Source organism: Malurus melanocephalus, unplaced genomic scaffold (assembly GCF_030028575.1).
Source record: "Malurus melanocephalus ecotype Western Australia unplaced genomic scaffold, MMel_1.1 scaffold_96, whole genome shotgun sequence".
Lineage (NCBI taxonomy): Eukaryota > Metazoa > Chordata > Aves > Passeriformes > Maluridae > Malurus > Malurus melanocephalus.
In genome coordinates, this window is record NW_026623328.1 from 1,376,550 (window position 1) to 1,394,972 (window position 18,423).

The 18,423-nt window shown below is 41.5% G+C and overlaps 2 protein-coding genes across 5 annotated transcripts in view; both read left to right on the top strand.

Annotated features, from left to right (window-relative positions):
- Window positions 1-2: 2 nt before the first annotated feature.
- Window positions 3-10,881, top strand: RCN2 (reticulocalbin 2). The gene is made up of 7 exons (XM_057368708.1): window positions 3-104; window positions 218-323; window positions 3,038-3,234; window positions 5,715-5,828; window positions 6,548-6,644; window positions 8,266-8,408; window positions 10,080-10,881. Exons 1-7 carry the CDS (start codon window positions 3-5, stop codon window positions 10,230-10,232), a joined length of 912 nt encoding a protein of 303 aa, XP_057224691.1. The 3' UTR covers window positions 10,233-10,881.
- Window positions 10,882-15,439: 4,558 nt separating this feature from the next.
- The window catches only part of PSTPIP1 (proline-serine-threonine phosphatase interacting protein 1), a 47,572-nt gene continuing 44,588 nt past the window's right edge, over window positions 15,440-18,423 (top strand). For 2 of the 4 annotated variants that reach the window (XM_057368709.1, XM_057368712.1), the window contains exon 1: window positions 15,441-15,842. In XM_057368709.1, the coding sequence (XP_057224692.1) occupies window positions 15,810-15,842 (33 nt within the window). In that variant the 5' untranslated portion in view covers window positions 15,441-15,809. Of the gene's footprint in view, window positions 15,843-18,423 lie in introns of all 4 variants that reach the window. The other 2 variants (XM_057368710.1, XM_057368711.1) reach the window with 2 other exon arrangements.

The following is an 18,423-nucleotide window of genomic DNA, read 5'->3' on the forward strand; positions in this document are numbered from 1 at the left end:
CGATGCGGCCGCTGCTGCTGGCGCTGGGCCTGGCGCTGGCGCTGGGAGAAGCGAGCGGGCAGCACCGTGCCGAGTACGACCGGGAGGCGCTGCTCGGCGGGCAGGTGGGACGGGGCCGGAGCCGGGCGGGGTGGGCCGCAGCTCCGGCGGGGCCGCGGGGCGGGCGCGCTCCCCGGGCCGGGCCGGGCCGCTGACCGGACGCGTTGCTGTGCCGCAGGAGGAGGCGGAGGAGTACGCGCGGCTCAGCCCCGAGGAGCAGCAGCGAAGACTGAAGAACATCGTGAAGAAGATCGACGCGGACGCGGACGGGCTGCTCAGCGAGGGTAACGGCGGGGCCGGGCGGGCCGGGCTGCTCCGGGAGGAAAGCGCGCTCTACCCGTGACACAGCCCGTGGCTCTTGTGCTGGAGACAATCCCCGTGGAAAACATCACGATCCCTTGCACAATGAGTTAGAAACACCAATAGGCTCAATATGCATGTTATCTCCATGCCTAAGGTTTCAGTTTGAGTCGAGAATAGACCACTGAGAAGGCACTTCACTGAGTGTGTATAAATACCTAAATGAAGGGTGCCAAGAGAATGGAGCCAGGCTCTGGTCGGTGGTGCCAACCACTTGGACAGGAGGCCACAGACAGAAACTCATGCCCAGGAAGTTCCACCTCCATATGAGGAAGAACATCTTTCCTGTGCAGAGATTGCGCACTGGCACAGATTGCCCGGAGGGGTTGTGCAGTTTCCTCACTGGAGGTACTTGAGAACCTTCTGGACACAATCCTCTGCCATGTGCTTCAGCAGAGAGGTAGGGCCATATGACCCACTGTGGCCCCTTCCAAGGTGACCCCTTGTGTGATGGAAGAAGGCTGGCCAGCAAGAGTTAGTGTGGATCAGAGCAATACCAAGTKGAAGGTACCACCTTTGATTTGTGCCTGCTCCTTGCACATCTGAAGCCACTTGGAATTGAGTGGGTTTCCATGTCTGTAAACCTGTTACATGCAAATCAGAGAGCAGGTTTAAGATGCTAAGAAAGTACTGCAGCCATAATACTACACAGTTGTRCTTCAGTGCCTGGTGACACGAGGTGACATTGAGGGATCATATTTCATCATAATACMGTATCAAATGGCTCTTCTCAGACAGGTTTTTGTCAGTCAAACTTACAAACTCCATGGTAAAGTCAGGCCCTTKCTTTCAGTACATCATTATGACAATTTAATTTTAAAACTCGTTATGAACGTAGTTTTTCTGCTGTGATTTTTGACAAAAAATTCATTCACATGCACACACACAAAGCAAGCAGAATCCTCAGTCAAATACCAGAACAGTAATATTTCATTAAAATTATATTAAACATGCAGGAAGCTTTTTAAGTGAGAAGACAAAATATGTTTTTAAAGACAAGATTGACTGTCTCTTGAATGCCCTTTCATTTTATACACTGAATTTAATCAACTGCACCATTATGTCAGTGTTCCTGCATGGACTGTGTAGAGGTGAGATGGTCTGTAGCTTTGGTAGAGTGGGTAAGCCCTGTGCTGCACCACAGACAGTTCACAACATGAAGGCTATAAGGGAAAAAGACTATCTAAGGTATAGGAATTCCACCCACATTGTCTCCTCTTGGTATATATTGCATCTGATTCTCAGTCTAATGAAAATTTGCCTTCCTTTCACTTCCCAAGAGTAAAGCTCACAGTGGAATGTGCTTTTACACTAAAGAAACTTACAGTAGTGAAGCTTTTTGAGCTSAGTTATTCCTCTGTGATTGAGAACTTTTTCCTTATTAGCGGTGCCTCCATTTGGAGGCTGCCAGTGAGAAGATGGAATATATCCTGCTTCTCTAATGTTGGAGTATTCAGTATTTCTGATCAGTGGCACTGGACATGATATGGTCACATGGTTGTGCCTCACACCTGAAATGCTGGGAATTAAACAATTAATTAATGCTGCCCATCCTTAAGAAATCATGATGCAGTTCATTGTAAGGCAGCACTGCTTTGTGCACAAGCCTTGGTGGCACATACCCTTCTGCACATTAAATCAATTCACAGAATCTATTAGAAAGCTGGTTCTTTTGCTAATATAAATTCAGTATTCAAAAGGTGTTTTTAAAAATTCCTTGCTGTTTTCCAAGGATGTTTAAATAAACCTAATAAAGTTCTATTGATGCCTGTGCTAAGAAGGACAGGATAAGATACTTGWGTATTTAAAACATGCTGTAAGATCTTTCTACGTCAAAGTAGTGATTTCTATAGGGTTTTTTATTAGTCATCATGACTCTTCAGAGCAGGATTTCAGTTGAGTTGATTAAGATGTATAATTTTTGCAATGCAGAGGAAGATGTTTTTTCCCTTCCAGGCACCTGAAAATAACTGAGAGATACTGAGAGAATATGTTCTCCCAATCTTCTTTAAATGAAGTAACTTTAATGTGTTTCTGTCAATTCATTGGTATATTAAGTTTTATTTCTTTTAGTCACATTTCTATAAAAACAAGCATCTTAAAAACATTTCCAAACTATGTCAGGCTTGAATTAAGCCCCCAGTAGAGGTAAAATAGCTTTACGTAAATAGTTAATATTTTATTTTGGGTAATTAAGACAATGGCGCTGAATTAACTTTTATTTCAGTTTGTGGATTTTTCAAAAACAAACCCAAAGTGATGGGAAGCACTTTTTTTTGGCATAYCAAATTACATTTAGAGTTGTCTGTCTAAACCATACTCAGCATCATTTTTTTACTGCTCTGGTGAAAAAAAAATGCTGCTGTAGTGTTGATTTGCTTCAGATTTGAAAAGACATGGCCACATAATCATAAAAAAACCCTAAAGTCTATAGCTGTGATCTGTTCCCTCATTCAGTTACCCTGGAAAAAGCCATAGYGTGGTGCAAACAGACTAGTTTGCTTTGAGTAACCTCTTGCCTGTATGCTTACATCTGAATTGCAAAGTATATGCTAGGCAGAATAGATCTGAGGTGTCTTTACAATTTTTATAGTGCAGATGATTTCTGATTTTATTATGTTTTTAATGTTTTTCACAGATGAGCTGAGCTCCTGGATACAGCAGTCTTTTAAGCATTATGTTACACAAGAAGCTAAGCAACACTTCAGTGACTATGACAAAGATGGTGATGGATTGGTATCTTGGAAAGAGTATAATTTGCAAATGTATGATCGTGTAATTGATTTTGATGAGAACACTGTCCTGGAGGATCAAGAAGAAGAATCATTTCGCCAGGTAAAATGTTTCAGCATCAGCTCCTCTGAGCTGTTGGCCAAAGGCAGCAAGATTTGTTTATTGTGATGGAACAAGATGGGTAGAGGAAGCCGAGCAGCTGGCATATGTTTTAACACTTTGTGCTATCTGAGATAGGGGAGTAATTAAGGGAAAGCAGTGGAGTATTAAAGCTGCTACCGACAAAATAAAGACACAATGAAATGGTATCTCCTGAGTGTATTTTGCTGGCTGAGTGGAGCGTAAGTCTATTGACAGTCTTACGACAGAGCACGGTCTCCAGCCACCATCGTACACCAAGGCTGCAATCCATTGGGTGAGGTCTGCGATCTGACAGTGTCCTGCCCTCAGCAGGGGCTGGTGCCACTGGTGTTGGAGCAGAAGGAAGCTCTTTAAGCCCTTTGTTGCTCTGTTCCAGCCATTATTTCAGTTACTGCTCAAGCACTCAGCGTGGGCTATCAGTATTGCCTGCTGTAACATTGCCTGTGCATTAGAGACCCACAGAGAAAGCAATAGCAATTCAAACAGTTTTAAGCAATGAAAATGCAACTCCCTTAGCTAAAAATAGATGTTTAAACACAGAAGTTGTGTGAGTCTCATCTATGAAAGCAGATGCTTAAGCAGGAAAAGAGAGACAACAGAGGCAGGGAGGAAAGGTTCACCAAGAGCCACTGCATAGCAAAACTTGTTTCCTTCCAAGTTACAAATTTATAAGTACATGTGAATGCTTCCCAAAAAGAGAATCAGTGTGTTTTTAGACTATGCTGGCCAGAGGTTGTTTTTCTGTGAGCATTGCTTTGTCTGCTTTTAGTAGAGCAGTAGAAGATAATATAGGATGTTAGCAGAAGTGAAACCACTATAGTGAATAGAGGATTTTACACACTGAAGAAACACTGTAAAGCTGGGAATGTCACATAACTGAATAATTWCACAGCTTTTAAATACCACAAGACTTTCAGAGGAACTTCCAGTCAAAATATTGATATCATGTTTGAGACATTGCCTCCACAGATACATAGAGAGCTGTAGATACATAAGATGGGATAGAACTGCTTGTTTATGTTATAATTTGACTGCTTGCTGGGTTTTCCTGCTTGCTGCCTTCTCCAATGCAGATTATAAATGAGCATCACAGGTCAGCCACCATTAGCATTTTCCTTATGTTTGGAGTTTAGTATTCYTGCTCTGATCAAGGTGGAAGAATGAGATACAGTTTAGCATTGACATCAAGTAACCACAGSAATTTACCAGGAGGTGGCGGCCTTGTTCATCACTTCCCAAAAACTACTGGAAAACTGAATTTCTCCCTCAGTGGTTCCAGCTTACATTTCAGTATAGTACTTTCTGTAGTCAGTCCTTCTGGATTGCCTTCCTAGTTAAACCCTCAGCTAAGGTCAGCTTTTCTTTAAGAGGACATTTAACTATTTTGCAGAATGGTAAAAATCTTATACTTCATTTGGTACATGTTCTGCTCCGTGTTAATCAGGTTAGCCTGGTTTTGAGACAAGAGTCAATAGGTAGGATATAAACTGGAAGTACAATTTCAAATGGTTATTTGTAAAGTATTTATGATCTCTGATTTGCTGCTACTCCCATACCCAGATCAGTCACACTAATAGCACAACACACTTAGTGATAGGATTCCAAGATTTTTAGAGTTTCCATCATGTGCAGTTTAAGTAGAGATCAGTTGTCAGTGGTGGCGTGGGTCTGTATTTTTTCTAAAGAGAATGTAGAAAATGAAACCAAAAACCAGCAAATTTTTGCACATTTGGAAGACAGAAATAGCAAGTGCAAGACATTCAGTGGTAAGAACTTGCCTACTTATTGCAGATAGATATATTTTTAAGGACATGCTAATACATCTATTTAAAACAGCTTAGAGAAGTGGCTTCTCTTTGAAATGACCAGGTGTAATGGACAGCAGTCCTGTAGTAAAGGAGTCTGCCCTTTAAATGGCTTCAGAAAAGGCATTTTACACATATGATCTTTCAAGATCTTCTTTGAACTACGACATAAATAAGATAAGTCCTTGACATAAATAAGACGTGGATCCAGAAGGTTAAATGCCCGTAAATGTAAATTTTGGAATTTGCAACAGCTGCCATTAATTATAATCATGGTACTCCACTTGGTTATTTTGGGAATTGGTGACTTTTAGAMGATGACACACGTAGGAAAAAGAGCTTTCTTGGTCTTTTCATTATCTCCCTCTCGTGTTTTTTAGCCCTTGACTAAGGGTGTGTTTTAAATGGCTCCTTAAATTGAAAAAAMCAGGGTTTTATGCGATTCTTAGAATAAAACCATTTCAATTAAAAGTCTTGTTCTTACTGCTCTCAATGAGCTCTTTTTAGTGAAAATTCAACATCAGTATAATATAAGTAGGTAATGTGAAACAATTAATATCCTAATGGGCCACAGCCAACTACTATAATGTTGTTTTTCTGTTCCAATAAGGGCTCTAACTAAATCTGTTTTCTAAGCTTCATTTAAAGGAGAAAAAACGTTTTGAAAAAGCTAATAGAGATGATGTTCCTGCTCTGAATGTGGATGAATATATTGCTTTTGAACATCCTGAAGAAGTGGAATACATGACGGTAAGATTWAGGTCTTTATCAGCCTGTGTGTGTAGATGCAACATCTTTTTAATGTGTATCCTTAGCCCCAGTACGACAGGGAGTGGAGCAGATACAGATGTGGCTTGTTGAGCCCAAACTAAAAATCAGATTCTGAGTTGTGGATCCAGTGCTGGAGGTCAGGGGCTGGAGCAGGAGTTCAGTGCTTTTCTTTGAAATCTATTTCAAGAACTAGGATTGCACAAGAATCCTGAMCTTCTGTGATTGCACTGACATAGCCACCTCTCAGCTCTGTTGGTAGGCTGCAAATCCATCAGTGAGATTTTAGCTGTTGGTTTTGATTCTTTGGTGGACAAAAGACCAACCAGTTCTCCTGATAAATCAATTAAGTTGCAAAAATGCAAATTAGTGAATCCACCAGATGAGAAAAGAAAAATGAAATGAGATGATAGAGCTTTGTACATATTCATGTTTCTCAGCTGCTTTTGCAGTTCTGAATTGTGTTGAAGGATTCCAGCTCTATGGACACCTTTTACATTCAGTTTTCATGAAACCTGACATTCTAAACTCTTAAGGACAGATCTGTTTTGTTGCACAGGAAGCAATTACTGCACTAGTCTGCATAAAAAAACAAAAAGAGATGTGAAATGAGGGAGTCTTTCATTTAAGGAATACGTCATTGCTCTAAAATGATTCTTGGTTATGAGTTGCTAATTTTCCTCTTTGTATGTATGCAAAAGGACTTTGTCATTCAGGAGGCTTTAGAAGAACATGATAAAGATGGTGATGGATTTGTTAGCCTGGAAGAATTCCTTGGTGATTACAGAAGAGACCCAAGTAAGGAAAAAAGGGAAGGGGCATGAAAGAGGGAACTAACAAAAGGTTTTGGAATGGGGTGAATCGGATGCATCTTTATTTTCAGCTTTTCACACCTACACCTACAGCTTCTGAGTAAGATTTTCTGTCTTGGAATAGTTCTGTTTTCTGGAACTAGTCATGGTAGCTCATTATTTCAGTCTGCCCCTTGTGGACTTGGTGGTGGTTTGTGCGTAGCCCACTCCACAGTTTCCTTGCAAGYTGCTTCTTGTTTTCTGGAAGACTGAAGTGAGGTCCTGCTCACACAGGATGCAGCTGGAATAAGGTGCAGTTCTGCCAACTGAACACATMTGCAGAGCCAGCCTTGCTTTGGAAGGATTGAGCTGTGTGTGATGTGAGAGGTGAAGTGTGAGGAGTCAGTTCACTGTACCAGCTATCAGAAGCCTGATAGGTGCCTTCACTGTTCTGTTTGTTTGGGTTTTTTTTTCCCCAATCTTGCTCTTCCTTAAACGAAATCTATTCCTTCTTTAATAAGAAGAAGGACACTGACCTGATGCTTTTCAATATTTATCGATTAATGTTTTGCACACTGTATTTGATTTGCTAAAAGCTAGGGCAAATAACTCTTCCTGTTCCAAAAAGCCCAGTAACTTCAGTTTTGTGGAAAGTCTGTTTAGCCCAAAGGAGTSCTAATTCTGAATGGCATCTTAGCTGAGGAAAATTGTGTAAAAGACACATGAGGATCTGGAGAACCAGGGGAATAATCTGTTTTTCTCCACTCTAATCAGCCACCTGGAATTCAATGTTTTATAACCATCTTTGTTGCCAGAGCCAGTAAAAACAACCGATCTCTGATGCAAGTACAGGGTTCTTTATCTTTTTCCTGCTCTAACATGAAAGAAAGCTTTTCCAAACCAGTCTGTACCAAGTGGTTGGAAAGGAGTGAAATTGTTGCAGTAATAGAGGAAGTAATAGCTTTGTCATTACAACTTGTTAGCACGACTTGAGAATCAGCTGTAATTGTACCAATACTTCAGCTTTTCTCCAAGTGGCCATCTCTCCTGTAGCTAGTGTTCCTGCAGCACTCTTTAAAATGACTAATAGGCTACATGGGGGCTCTGATTTCATAATTAGCTCGTGGTTTGGGGCAACAGTGTATGGTGAATTGTGACATAAAGGGATCATCTACTTGCAAAACCRAATGTTAGAAAGGAAGGAGAGACTTCACTCTTTTTGTTCTTTGATAATAGAGTTCTGATTATTTTTAAACTGTTACTTACCTGCTTTTGACTTTCATAAGGCTTAGAAAGCCAGTTCATGCTTGTCTGCAGTGTTTATAATCTTGCTGAATTACTTCTCAACTCCTTGAATAGTTAAGGACAAGCCTAAGATTGCTCTAGGCTGCAGGATACAATACCTGTACATAGGGTAAGTATAAAACAAGTGTGCAAATAAATAAATACCAACAGCAAATCAAATTGCTTTCCCCACTTTCCTCTGCGCATTAAGGTTTGGTTTTGTTTAGTGACATCACCTTTATCTTGTGTTTTATGAGATGAAGTGTATTTGCTTAGGAGAAAAGGTGAAAACCTCTGCTTTAAGGTGAGGAGTAGCTTTAAACTTGACAACTGTGTTTTACTAGCTGCAAGGGAAGATCCAGAATGGATCCTGGTTGAGAAGGATCGGTTTGTGAATGACTATGACAAGGATCATGATGGAAAACTCAACCCTCAAGAGCTGCTGTCTTGGATAGTACCCAACAATCAGGGTATCGCACAAGAGGAGGTACGTGTTTCAACTGTTTAGGTTTTAATTACTGCAGGAGAGTTTKGAAGGTATCACAGCAGAATGATAGAAGCATTCAGATTTATCATGTCTTATTTATTGAAAAGAAAAATCAGTAGTTATTTGTGTGTATTTTTAACTTTTCACTTTGGCAAGGAATTCAGGTCCTTTAACTGCATTAGGCAAATGTAAAGTTCCTATTAATTGTGTAAATGTTTGTAAATTAACGAAGTGCTTTTGTACATGCTTAAATAACTTATCTGCTTTGACTCAAGGGCACAGAATTTTAATAAGTAATTTTTTAGTTATTGTAGGTAAATATAATGAGATGCACTCCCAAAAGAAGGTGCRTAATTTTGAAATGAGAAATTGATTGTGATTCTTCTAACTGGATAAATCATCATMATTTGTAGAACTAAAAACTTGTCTTAAGTACAAGAAAATGGAAGTACTCTGTGATTCAAGATGGTGTAATGCRAACTTTGATGACGCTAATTAAAATGGTTTAATCAGGGGTAGAACAGCATAATARCTTTCAAGTGGATTCTCATTTTAGCTTCTTTATTTTTTTGTAGCAGTTTCCAGTCCCTGACTSCATTAGAGAGGATTTCTGCTTTTCTGCTAGTCACTTCTCAGCTAAATTTTCCRTGTCTTTCCTTTACCCTGAAGGATTTTGGTGTTCAGAATGGCAGGAAYRCCAGGTCTTCCCATGGCTTTTTGTTCCTGGGAAAGAGAGGAGCTGCTTTGTGTGAGACAGCACAGCCCATGTGCTCATTCCTGCACTCCATTCCTCCKTTACTTTTGTAAAAGGGATCTGTGAGCCTTTGCATGGCCTTTTCTGGCTGTGGTCAGTTCTTAGTTCACAGAAATAGCTCTGTTCTGACATGGATTCTGAATAGTGCTGATTCTATTCGTACCTATGTGGTCTTGCTTGGTTTGGTTTAGCTGTTCTTAGCTATCTCTCAAATTTTAGCTTACAGCAAGGCCATGCTGCAATAATAGCTCAGTTCTGCAACCAGTAATTTGATTTGTTTCTCTAATGTGCTGTGTTTTTTCTCTGGTTAACATAAAGGCTTGGCAAAGTCACCTGTTCTGAAGAGAAGRTAGCATTGACTTCAGTCATAAACTGCTGTTTGAAAGCTGAATATCACAGTTCCCTTTCAGCATTTCAAAATGACTTGAGAAACCCAGTAGCTAAATAACATAAAAATATAAAAATTACTATCTATTCAATTTGCAGTAATTGACATGTGTTGACCAAGATGTTTGTCATATTAATCTTTCAGCTTTTGCCGTGCAGAGTGCTTTTAAAATCCACTTGGCTGACGTTAGTCCCTGTTATTTTTGGCTCGGTTACATTGAGCCAAACCAATCAGAAAAAGYAGGAACAGAAGGATTCTCTAAATCACTATATTTGTAGATGTTCAGCAAATGAAAACAAAGCCCATGTAATACCAGGACTCCTATTTCTCAGAAATAAGAGGTGCAGTAGAGCTGCTGCACAGCATGTTGGCTTTGAACTGTGAAATACTGGTGAATGAGCTACAACTACAATGTTCTGCAATTGGTTCTTCATTTTACTGCTAAACTTCCCTCTTTTTATAATAATATAAGTAAGCAAAATACAGAATTGCTTTAACTTGGTGCATGTGGTGTTCTCTTTCTTTATAGGCTGTTCACCTCATTGAAGAGATGGATTTGAATGATGATAAAAAACTTTCTGAAGCAGAAATTCTTAAGAACCARGATTTGTTTCTTAACAGCGAAGCAACAGATTATGGTAGGCAGCTTCATGATGAACGTTTCTACCATGAAGAACTTTAGATTATTTATTTTGTAATCTTTTTTTCTTCCYTTTCTTTCATTTGGAGCTTTTGTTAAAAGCACTCATCAGCTGCGTTGCAAGTTTTATGCTGTAATTACAGTACACTAATGTTGGTGTAAATAATTTGCATTCAAAATTTAATTACCCTCCTGCAAACTTCCTGGGCCTCCTCCAGCCTTCAAAATTAATCTGAAATACTTGCTATCAAAATTCTATAGTGTTGGGAAATAAATTACTTCAGGGTAGTACTGTATTGTGARGAGTTGTTCTACTGTACTTGGAGAAAATGGAGACTCTAAATGGTTCTGGAAGAATGCAAAATGTAGTAACTGAGACTACTATTTTTCTAATCCATTTAATTAGGACAGAGTGTGGGGAAGGTGGGGGGATGTTTAGAGTCAGTATTAACTGGGTTTTATTTAATACCTTTGGAGAAATACTTACATTAATGCCTCAGTTGTTTAAGAGGTTTCTACTTGATTTTGAATGGTTTCTATACTGTGTTTTACTCTGTCATAAAACTTGCTATTTTTACATCTATAGACAATAATTATTTTTAATGTACAGTTGTAGAGCATTAGCAATACAGTGGTATTTTACTGTGTCAAGACCCTCTTCATTTGTTGGATTAAATCTTAAAATGTTCTATCTTTTTGTCTTTTGTACATTTATTTCTTATTGTGGGTCACCCATAGCAGCTCCTGGAGATGTGAGCCATGTGYATAATGTCCAGTGGCAACATTCTTGGCTTTATTAACCAGAGATGTGTCATCTTCTCTGGCTGCTAAAGAAGATTCAAAAAMAGCAACGTGTGCATTTAGTATTTCTGGACAAGTTTGCAAAARCAATTGTGTTTATTTTTTAATTTCTGTTAAATGCTAAAGCATCAAGGCATTACATAAATAGTATTTGTAGTAATAACCTCTAAAAGTTAACCTCAGCTAAAAGGTGAGTACTGTCCCATTTTATGATTATTTGAAATAGTCTGAAAGGTTAATGGCATGACAGGTTCAGTCTAGGAAAGTCCATATATTCACTTTTATCTCCTTGAGGAAGGGACATTTGGTCCAGAGGCAGATCTGCTGGAGATGACATGTTTGGGACAAAGGTCCAAGGGTCCTTTCTGAGACCTGGAAACCTCTTCAGCACCACAAGCACTGCACTTGCCTAATGAATGGGCTGTGCTTACAAATGAGAAGTGATTTCCTTTGGATTAATGGCATGGAGAAAACTGGTGTATTGGTAAAGCATTCAAAAGGTGTCAGGGAAATAAAAAACATCTCTCAGGAGGTACCTGAATTTATGACAAGGAGGGGAGATAGAAACCCAAATAATTTTGTTTTCTCTTTCACAAAGTACTTCTACTTTTCTCCCAAGAACAACCAGATCCTGTTTGTGCTATTCAAGGCACTAGTGACATTGTACTTTTCCACAGTTCCTCTTCTCTTTTTTTGTCTTTGAAACATTTTCAGGGTAAGGATAGTTTATACCAAGCACAAAAAGACCCCCACATTTCTATGATACAATTTTATTATATACAAAGTATCACAATGTTAATTCTAGAGGAAATCAAATCATGTTCTTTATTATTATGGCAATGGCTGTTTCTCTTGGGTAAAACAGCRGAACTGGGTCCACCTTTCTGAGATGGCCTCTATTAGAAACTGCTATGAAATGTTAGATAAGGGGTAAGAACAGAGCCTGTGCAATTAATCTTTATATTAATTATCGATTTTACTGAAGCAAAATGCCAGCAGGCCTGTCCTGTGCTGTGATACAGTGCTTTGGGAAGGCTGTTGCAGCAGTTCCTTCCAAAAGAAGCCAAAGGTTGTGTTTCAGAGCTGACCAGAGCCATGGTGAGGGTGTGGGATGTGCTGAACCAGCTCCCTGCCACAGCCACGGGCGGGCCAGAGGAGTTGGAGCAAACCAAGCTGGATGCTCAGAGGATGCTGTTTCTGTTTCCATGGAAACAGAGATAGGCTCCTCACAGAAAGCAAGGTGATTTAACAATTTTTAATGGGTATGATTGTGGATAATTTGCAAGCCCCTGACATTCCCTGCATGGAGATGCATTCGTATGGGAAATAGAATGGCAGGCACAGCTCAGCCCCTGAACCTGGGTCTGTTTTAGCCATGGTTTTCCTCTGGAAGTGGTTTCATTGCTGCTGCTGTCTCCAGCCTCTGGGGCTCAGATAGACACCCCAGGCTGGGCAGTTTGAATTGGGCCTGGCTGCACTACAGCAATCCTTTCAAAGCTGTATCTCAGATGGAATGGTTATGGAGCCTGGGAAGGACTGCACAGGTGCCTTTGAGTCTCCATTTTCATTTCCCAAACAACCATTCCAAGGGATCACAATGTATTTGAGTTTTGAAAATTACACCACCTCAACATCTGGATTATCTCAGTATTCAGCATCTGTTTATATTCTGCTTTAATGAAAAGACTCCCTCATCATCTTTCAATGTAGAATGAAAGGTTTACTGTCTAATCCATCAAACTCCCCAAAATCAGAAACTTTTACTCTGAAGAATGTCGTGCTTGGAGTCCTGGATGAGCACAAAAATGTTTGTAGATGCTACTTTCATATTTTACCTACTGTCAAGTCTAAACCTGCCACCCAAATCCCTGATGAAAAGCTTTGCTCAAAGCAATATATAGTTTAAAATTGAGTGTAACTTCCATTCTAATGAATGAGAACATTTGAGGGGTTTTAATTTTTTTTTTTTAATCAGATTTTTCCTTACTTTTCACTACAGAATGGATTTAAATGGTACATTCTGCTGCCACACAATTTAATTTGCCTTATCAAACAGAAAAGCTGATTTTTAAGCTGTAATAGCAGTGGTGGCAGGAAATGCAGTGGCTGTCAGGGAAGAGTTCCACTTAAGGTTCCTTGTTGACACTGCTGAATTTCTGAGTGAGCCTGTATGCAAGGTCAGGTAAAAATTCACTTTAAAAGAGTGAGAAGGGCAGATGAGAGGCCCTGCAGGTTTCCAAAGTATCACCACAAGTCTCATTTGCCCACTAAAATGCTGCTTTTTGGTGCACGGGTACCAACATCGCTCTTTTCTAGGGGAAATTGCAGGATGCTCAAGGTGATTTCAGCAGATGGCATTACAGCAGTTAACAGCCTAGCAAGGTTCATTGATTTTGCTCCTTGCTCTCAGCCCCACAGAGCTCCCTGGTCAGCTCAGCCTTTCTAGATTTCACAAAACTCTGGCCACTCACATCAGGATATGAACCCGATCCTGAGCTATAGCATTTCAGAACTGCAGACCTTGATTCTTTTTCCTAATTAGAGAATAGGGGAATAGAAAACAGTCTTCCTCTTCTAGAGCCCTGCAAAGCCTGGCTACCCCTGCATGGCACAGCACCCTCTGGACAGAACTCAGCACCACCAGCACCTGTGAGCAGTGACACAAATCGAGGCCACCCCAGCAGCTCTAATTCATCACAGCCAGGGCTGCTCTGACAGCTCATCACAATACCTGGASACTTGGTCTGGGCTGTTCTGCAGCCACGGGGGAGAGAGAAGTAAAGAAAACTGCCCAAGTAGAGCAAACTGCTGATGGTGTTTGAGAGAGAGCACCCCTGGGTGCTGCTGGGGAGGTGACTGTGCTGCACCAGAGCTGTTGGGTGTGATGGGTGCAGGCACAAAAACCAGTGCAAGGTTCAGGCAAATAATTGGCTTTGTGGTTGAAGGCCAAACTAAAAATAGCTGGAAAGTAGCATATCATTTTGGAGGGCCAAAACACACTCAGTGCATTTTTATGAACCCCAGCAGCAGCCAGGATGGTTTCAAAACACAGCTGTAACTTGGAAATAGTAACAGGAAACATTTAGGTTTAGAAAGACTGAGATAAAACACCCCCAAAAAGATTTTTTTTTTCTTTTGGCATACTGATCAAGTATGACTAGTGCCCATGCCCCCAAAATACATTTTTTTCAAGGAATTTTTCCTTTGGAAGAAAGCTTCACTCCTTCCTCCTCAACACTGTCTCCAGGTGAATCCTCACTTTTCTCCTCCCACTCTCATGTGATGATGCTTTTCTGTGCTACACCTCTGACCCTCCAGACTCCTCTGCTTGCACTTTATTTTCCCTCTCTGCACACTCCCTGTCTTCTTCAGATCATCAGGTCTGAAGGAAACTTGAAAATTCTTCAAAACACCAGCTACAAAGTGCCCATGGAATGAGCAGGGATAACTCCAGCCACCAGCTCTGCAGAGCTCTCTGGGCAGAGCCCCGTGTCCTGCTGGAGCCCAGGGAAGATGTGAGACTTCCCCAATCCAGAGTGATCTGCCCGGGTGGGTGCTGCTGTGGGGACAGCAGGAGAGCAGCAACACCCAGCAGGAATGTCAGTCACAGAGAAGTCCTGATMTGTTCTTGCTGTGGAAAGACAGTTGTTGCACAGGCGACCACCACAGAACTGTTCTTCTTTCTTTTCCTACACCCCCAAAATGCCCAAGTGAGTATTTAAAAGCAGGCGTTTAAGAATGCTTCAAACATCCCAAGGAGGTGAACAGAGGCAACCTGACCTGGAGGACAGGTACTCTGGAGAGGGTTTCAGGGAAGCTTTAGAAGGGTTACCCTGCGTTTAGGTATTTGCAGCTGTGTTATAAYAACTGGAGGAGCTGATTTGGGGAGCTGCCTGAAATACCTTGTGTCAGTGGGATGCTGAATGTGGTCTGGGCGCTGCTGCTTCACAGGTCTCTGAGGCTTCACTCAGGTCTTGTGTTCACAAACTCTTACCTCTCTTTTTTTTCAAGACTTTGGATTTTACTTCTAAATTTCAYATACCTTTCATATTCATAGGAGCATTTACATGAGGGCATGCAAATCAGGAGTGTTCTCTACATCAACATCCAGGTATYTAAATGTGTGCACACACCTGCACACTTCTCAGGGTTCTGAATTTAACCAGAGTCCTGAAAAGCCTTTTCAGCTGCAAAATGTGACTTTGAGCTGAGCTTCCCCTGTGCGAATGCATGGGCCTCTGCCTGCCCCAAAGGTGCTGCAGAAATGGGGCACCTATGTTTCTTTTGCTTCTTTTTCTTTGCAAGACCACAGCATTAGAGAATATCTTATCTCTTGTATTGTGCTGGTTTCCTGTAAACTTTGTTCTCTCTCCTCCTGTAGCTGATCAAATCATATCACTGAATTTATCACTGCCTTTTTTCTTGCTCTGCTTTTTTTCCTGTCCACTCACACGCACCCATGGCAAGGAGCAGCCTGACACCATTTGACATCTCCTTGCTTCCTCATTTCAATATTAACTGTTCACCAGAAGAGAAACAGGTTTGGGGCGCGGGTGCTGAGCRCTCGCATGTCTCTGTGGGTGAGCAACAGCTTTCCTGCCCTCTGTCCCTCCGCAGCCACAGGTCATTTCTCTGAGCTGCCTGCAACTGCCACCTGCTATTGGCACCAGGCTGGCTTCAGAGGGACAGATCTGTGGATGTGCTGCACTCTCTGCCTCGGCTGGGGTGCAGTGACAGGGCTCAGAGCTGTGCCTGCTGCTGCTCTCATCCCAGAACGGACTTGCTGAAGGATTCCTACCCCTCCACAGAGCAATAATAATGACCCAGCTGCAGTTTAAAGATGCTTTTTGGGTAAGTGATCATTTACTATGCGTTTCCTATATTCTATGTATTTGTATTTAAAAGTCTTTTAGAATACAGCTTGGTTCTTTATATAGTTTAAAACTAATTTAATGCTGTCCTGTGTTCTAAACTGAGTTGAGTAGAAATCCAAATTTGTCCTCAAGCAAAAACACACTGTTTGGTAGTGTTTGATCCTGGGCAGAAGGATGCAGTGTAAAGGATATATCCAGTCCCCATGAAATGACTGACATTCCCAGTTCCTGTGCTGGGTCCAGAAACTGCTTTGAAAGAAACATGGATTTGTCTGGCTCACAGGGCTGAGAACTTGTTTGCTGTGAGTGTCCTCAGCTCTAGGGGTGGCTCCAGGAGCAGGGGAGCTATTCCTAATTACAGGCTGAATCCTCCCCTGTTTGGTGAAGAGCAAAGCCAGGAGCTGTGCACAAAATGCTGCTGCTGAGCTCCTGCAGACCCCAACCCTGCTGCCAGGAGCACTCACAGGATCAGTGCCCAGGAGTTGTGAGGCAGCACAGGTARAAAGGAGCAGCAGTGACACTCCACAACTACACCCAAACACCCACAGCTGACCTAAAACCAGCAAACACTGAAACGAGGAGATCCTCTCTGTACTTGTTATTTGACATTTGTTTGAAAATCCTTTTGGTCTCCTGTTTTCTCGTTCTTTCCCTGCAGTTACAAGGTAAAAGGACCTCGTAATTGATCTTTCTAGGGTGATCCAAGGTTCTCTTGCCATTGAAAAATCAAAGTTAAAAAAAGTTCTAACATTGCAAAGTTGAGAAAATAGGATGTTACGTGGTTGCCTCTTGACTGAGCAATAATTTATCCAGCATCTAGGGCTGACTTAAAGAAAGACATGAAGGCTTACGAATTCTTCCTGCCATTTCTGCTTGTGCTCGCTTTCTCTCCACCCACGCTTCAGGGTAAACCCTCTCTTRGTAGAAAACAGAAGGGCAGAGGCAGAAACACATTTCAATGAACCACCATCCTCCGGCACTTCCAGGAAGCCCTCCCTGCCCCCACTCCAGTACCAGATCTGAACAGTTAAAAAGAATAAAAACACAATGAGGAAATACAAAAGCCGATGTTGACGTTAGGACTAACTGTGCCTGACCMCACCTAGGTGAGCCTGTGCTCGTTTTTGCAGCTACAGACTGCACAGTGCAGAGCCCAGGGTGGGACACAGCTGCCCTGGGAGCTTCAGCCCTTGCACTGCTGAACTTCCCTGCAAAAGATGCCACCTGATTTTTAAAGCTGCTACTTTTGGTGTATTTACTTTTCAATGTCTTGGTCTTTAGGGAGAGTAAACGAAGCTAGGAGAGCAGTGTGAGGGTGATTAATGCCAGCTGACAATCTGGCCAGGCCGGTTCTTCATGGMTCTTCTTGCCCAGGCTTCTCCTGTGCTTAGTCACACTACTGTCACTCAAATCCTTGCTTAGCTTCGAAGCTAACACTTCATTTCAAGGAAAGCATCTTTGGATTTCACCTTTTTTGGCTGGAAATGTTGTATTGCCCAGCTGGATTAAGAGGGCAGGAATATATCTGGTTGCAGGATGGAAGCTTTAGCTATGCAGTAAGCTTTATAAAGTGCAAACTGACAGGATATTGCACAACACAACACAAGCGTGCAGCTTGGCCCCCAAATCACAAGACCAGCAATTATTTTTGCATTCATAAGATTCTGTTGTGAGAGGAAAATGTATTTGGGTGGTTTGCTTCAGCAGGCAATTGTCTCCTGTATTTGGTCTGTACTGTGAACTGAAGCTGCTTTTTCTGAACCGAAAGGCAGAGGGTGCCCTGTGCTGGGTGACACAGAACAGAGCCCTGATCTGTGATTGCTGAGGGTGCTGCATCCCCTCCCTGGGCTTCAGGTATCCCTGAGCAGCAGCTCCCTGCTCCACCATCAGTAAACTTTGGAAAAGCAGGCACTTTTTCAGTACCTGCCTCAATGTAAAATGTGTAAAGAAACCCTAAATGCAGGAGACCTCCCTCAGCTAGCAGAGAAAGAACACCATTCATTCCTCCCCAAAGTTCTCCAGACTTCATGAGAACAGGGTGTGCTGTCTTCCAGGAAAATGCAAATTGTACCTCATAACAGGGTAAAGTTTTATCCTCTCTTTCCCTCTATAAAGTGTAGCAGTTTTATTACTATACTGAAACTTTCACACTTTGTTCAATTTTCTTTTCTTTCTGTCTCTGTTTTATTTTAGGGTAGCTAAAACCTGTGTATTTTAATTGCTATTTTTATTTCTGTATGTGCAATTTTTATTTCTRTATGCTCCACACACTGTAATGGTTTAAGGGAAAGTTGCTCAAAGCCTGCACTAAAATGTGCTTCCTAACAGAAGTTTTCTATCCTCTGATAATATTTTTTTGAAAATGTTAGTGAGATGAAAATTTAAATTGGGTCTGATAGCCAGTGCAGGGCAGTTGCTGCTGGATGAATATTCTTTTGGGCTGTTGTACAAACCTAACAGATGTTCCCTGTCTTCTCAAGCATCATATGAGACAGGTAGGGAGATTCCCACGTTAATGGGGAGTCTGTGTGTGATGGCACAGTTCCATGTTAGAGGTG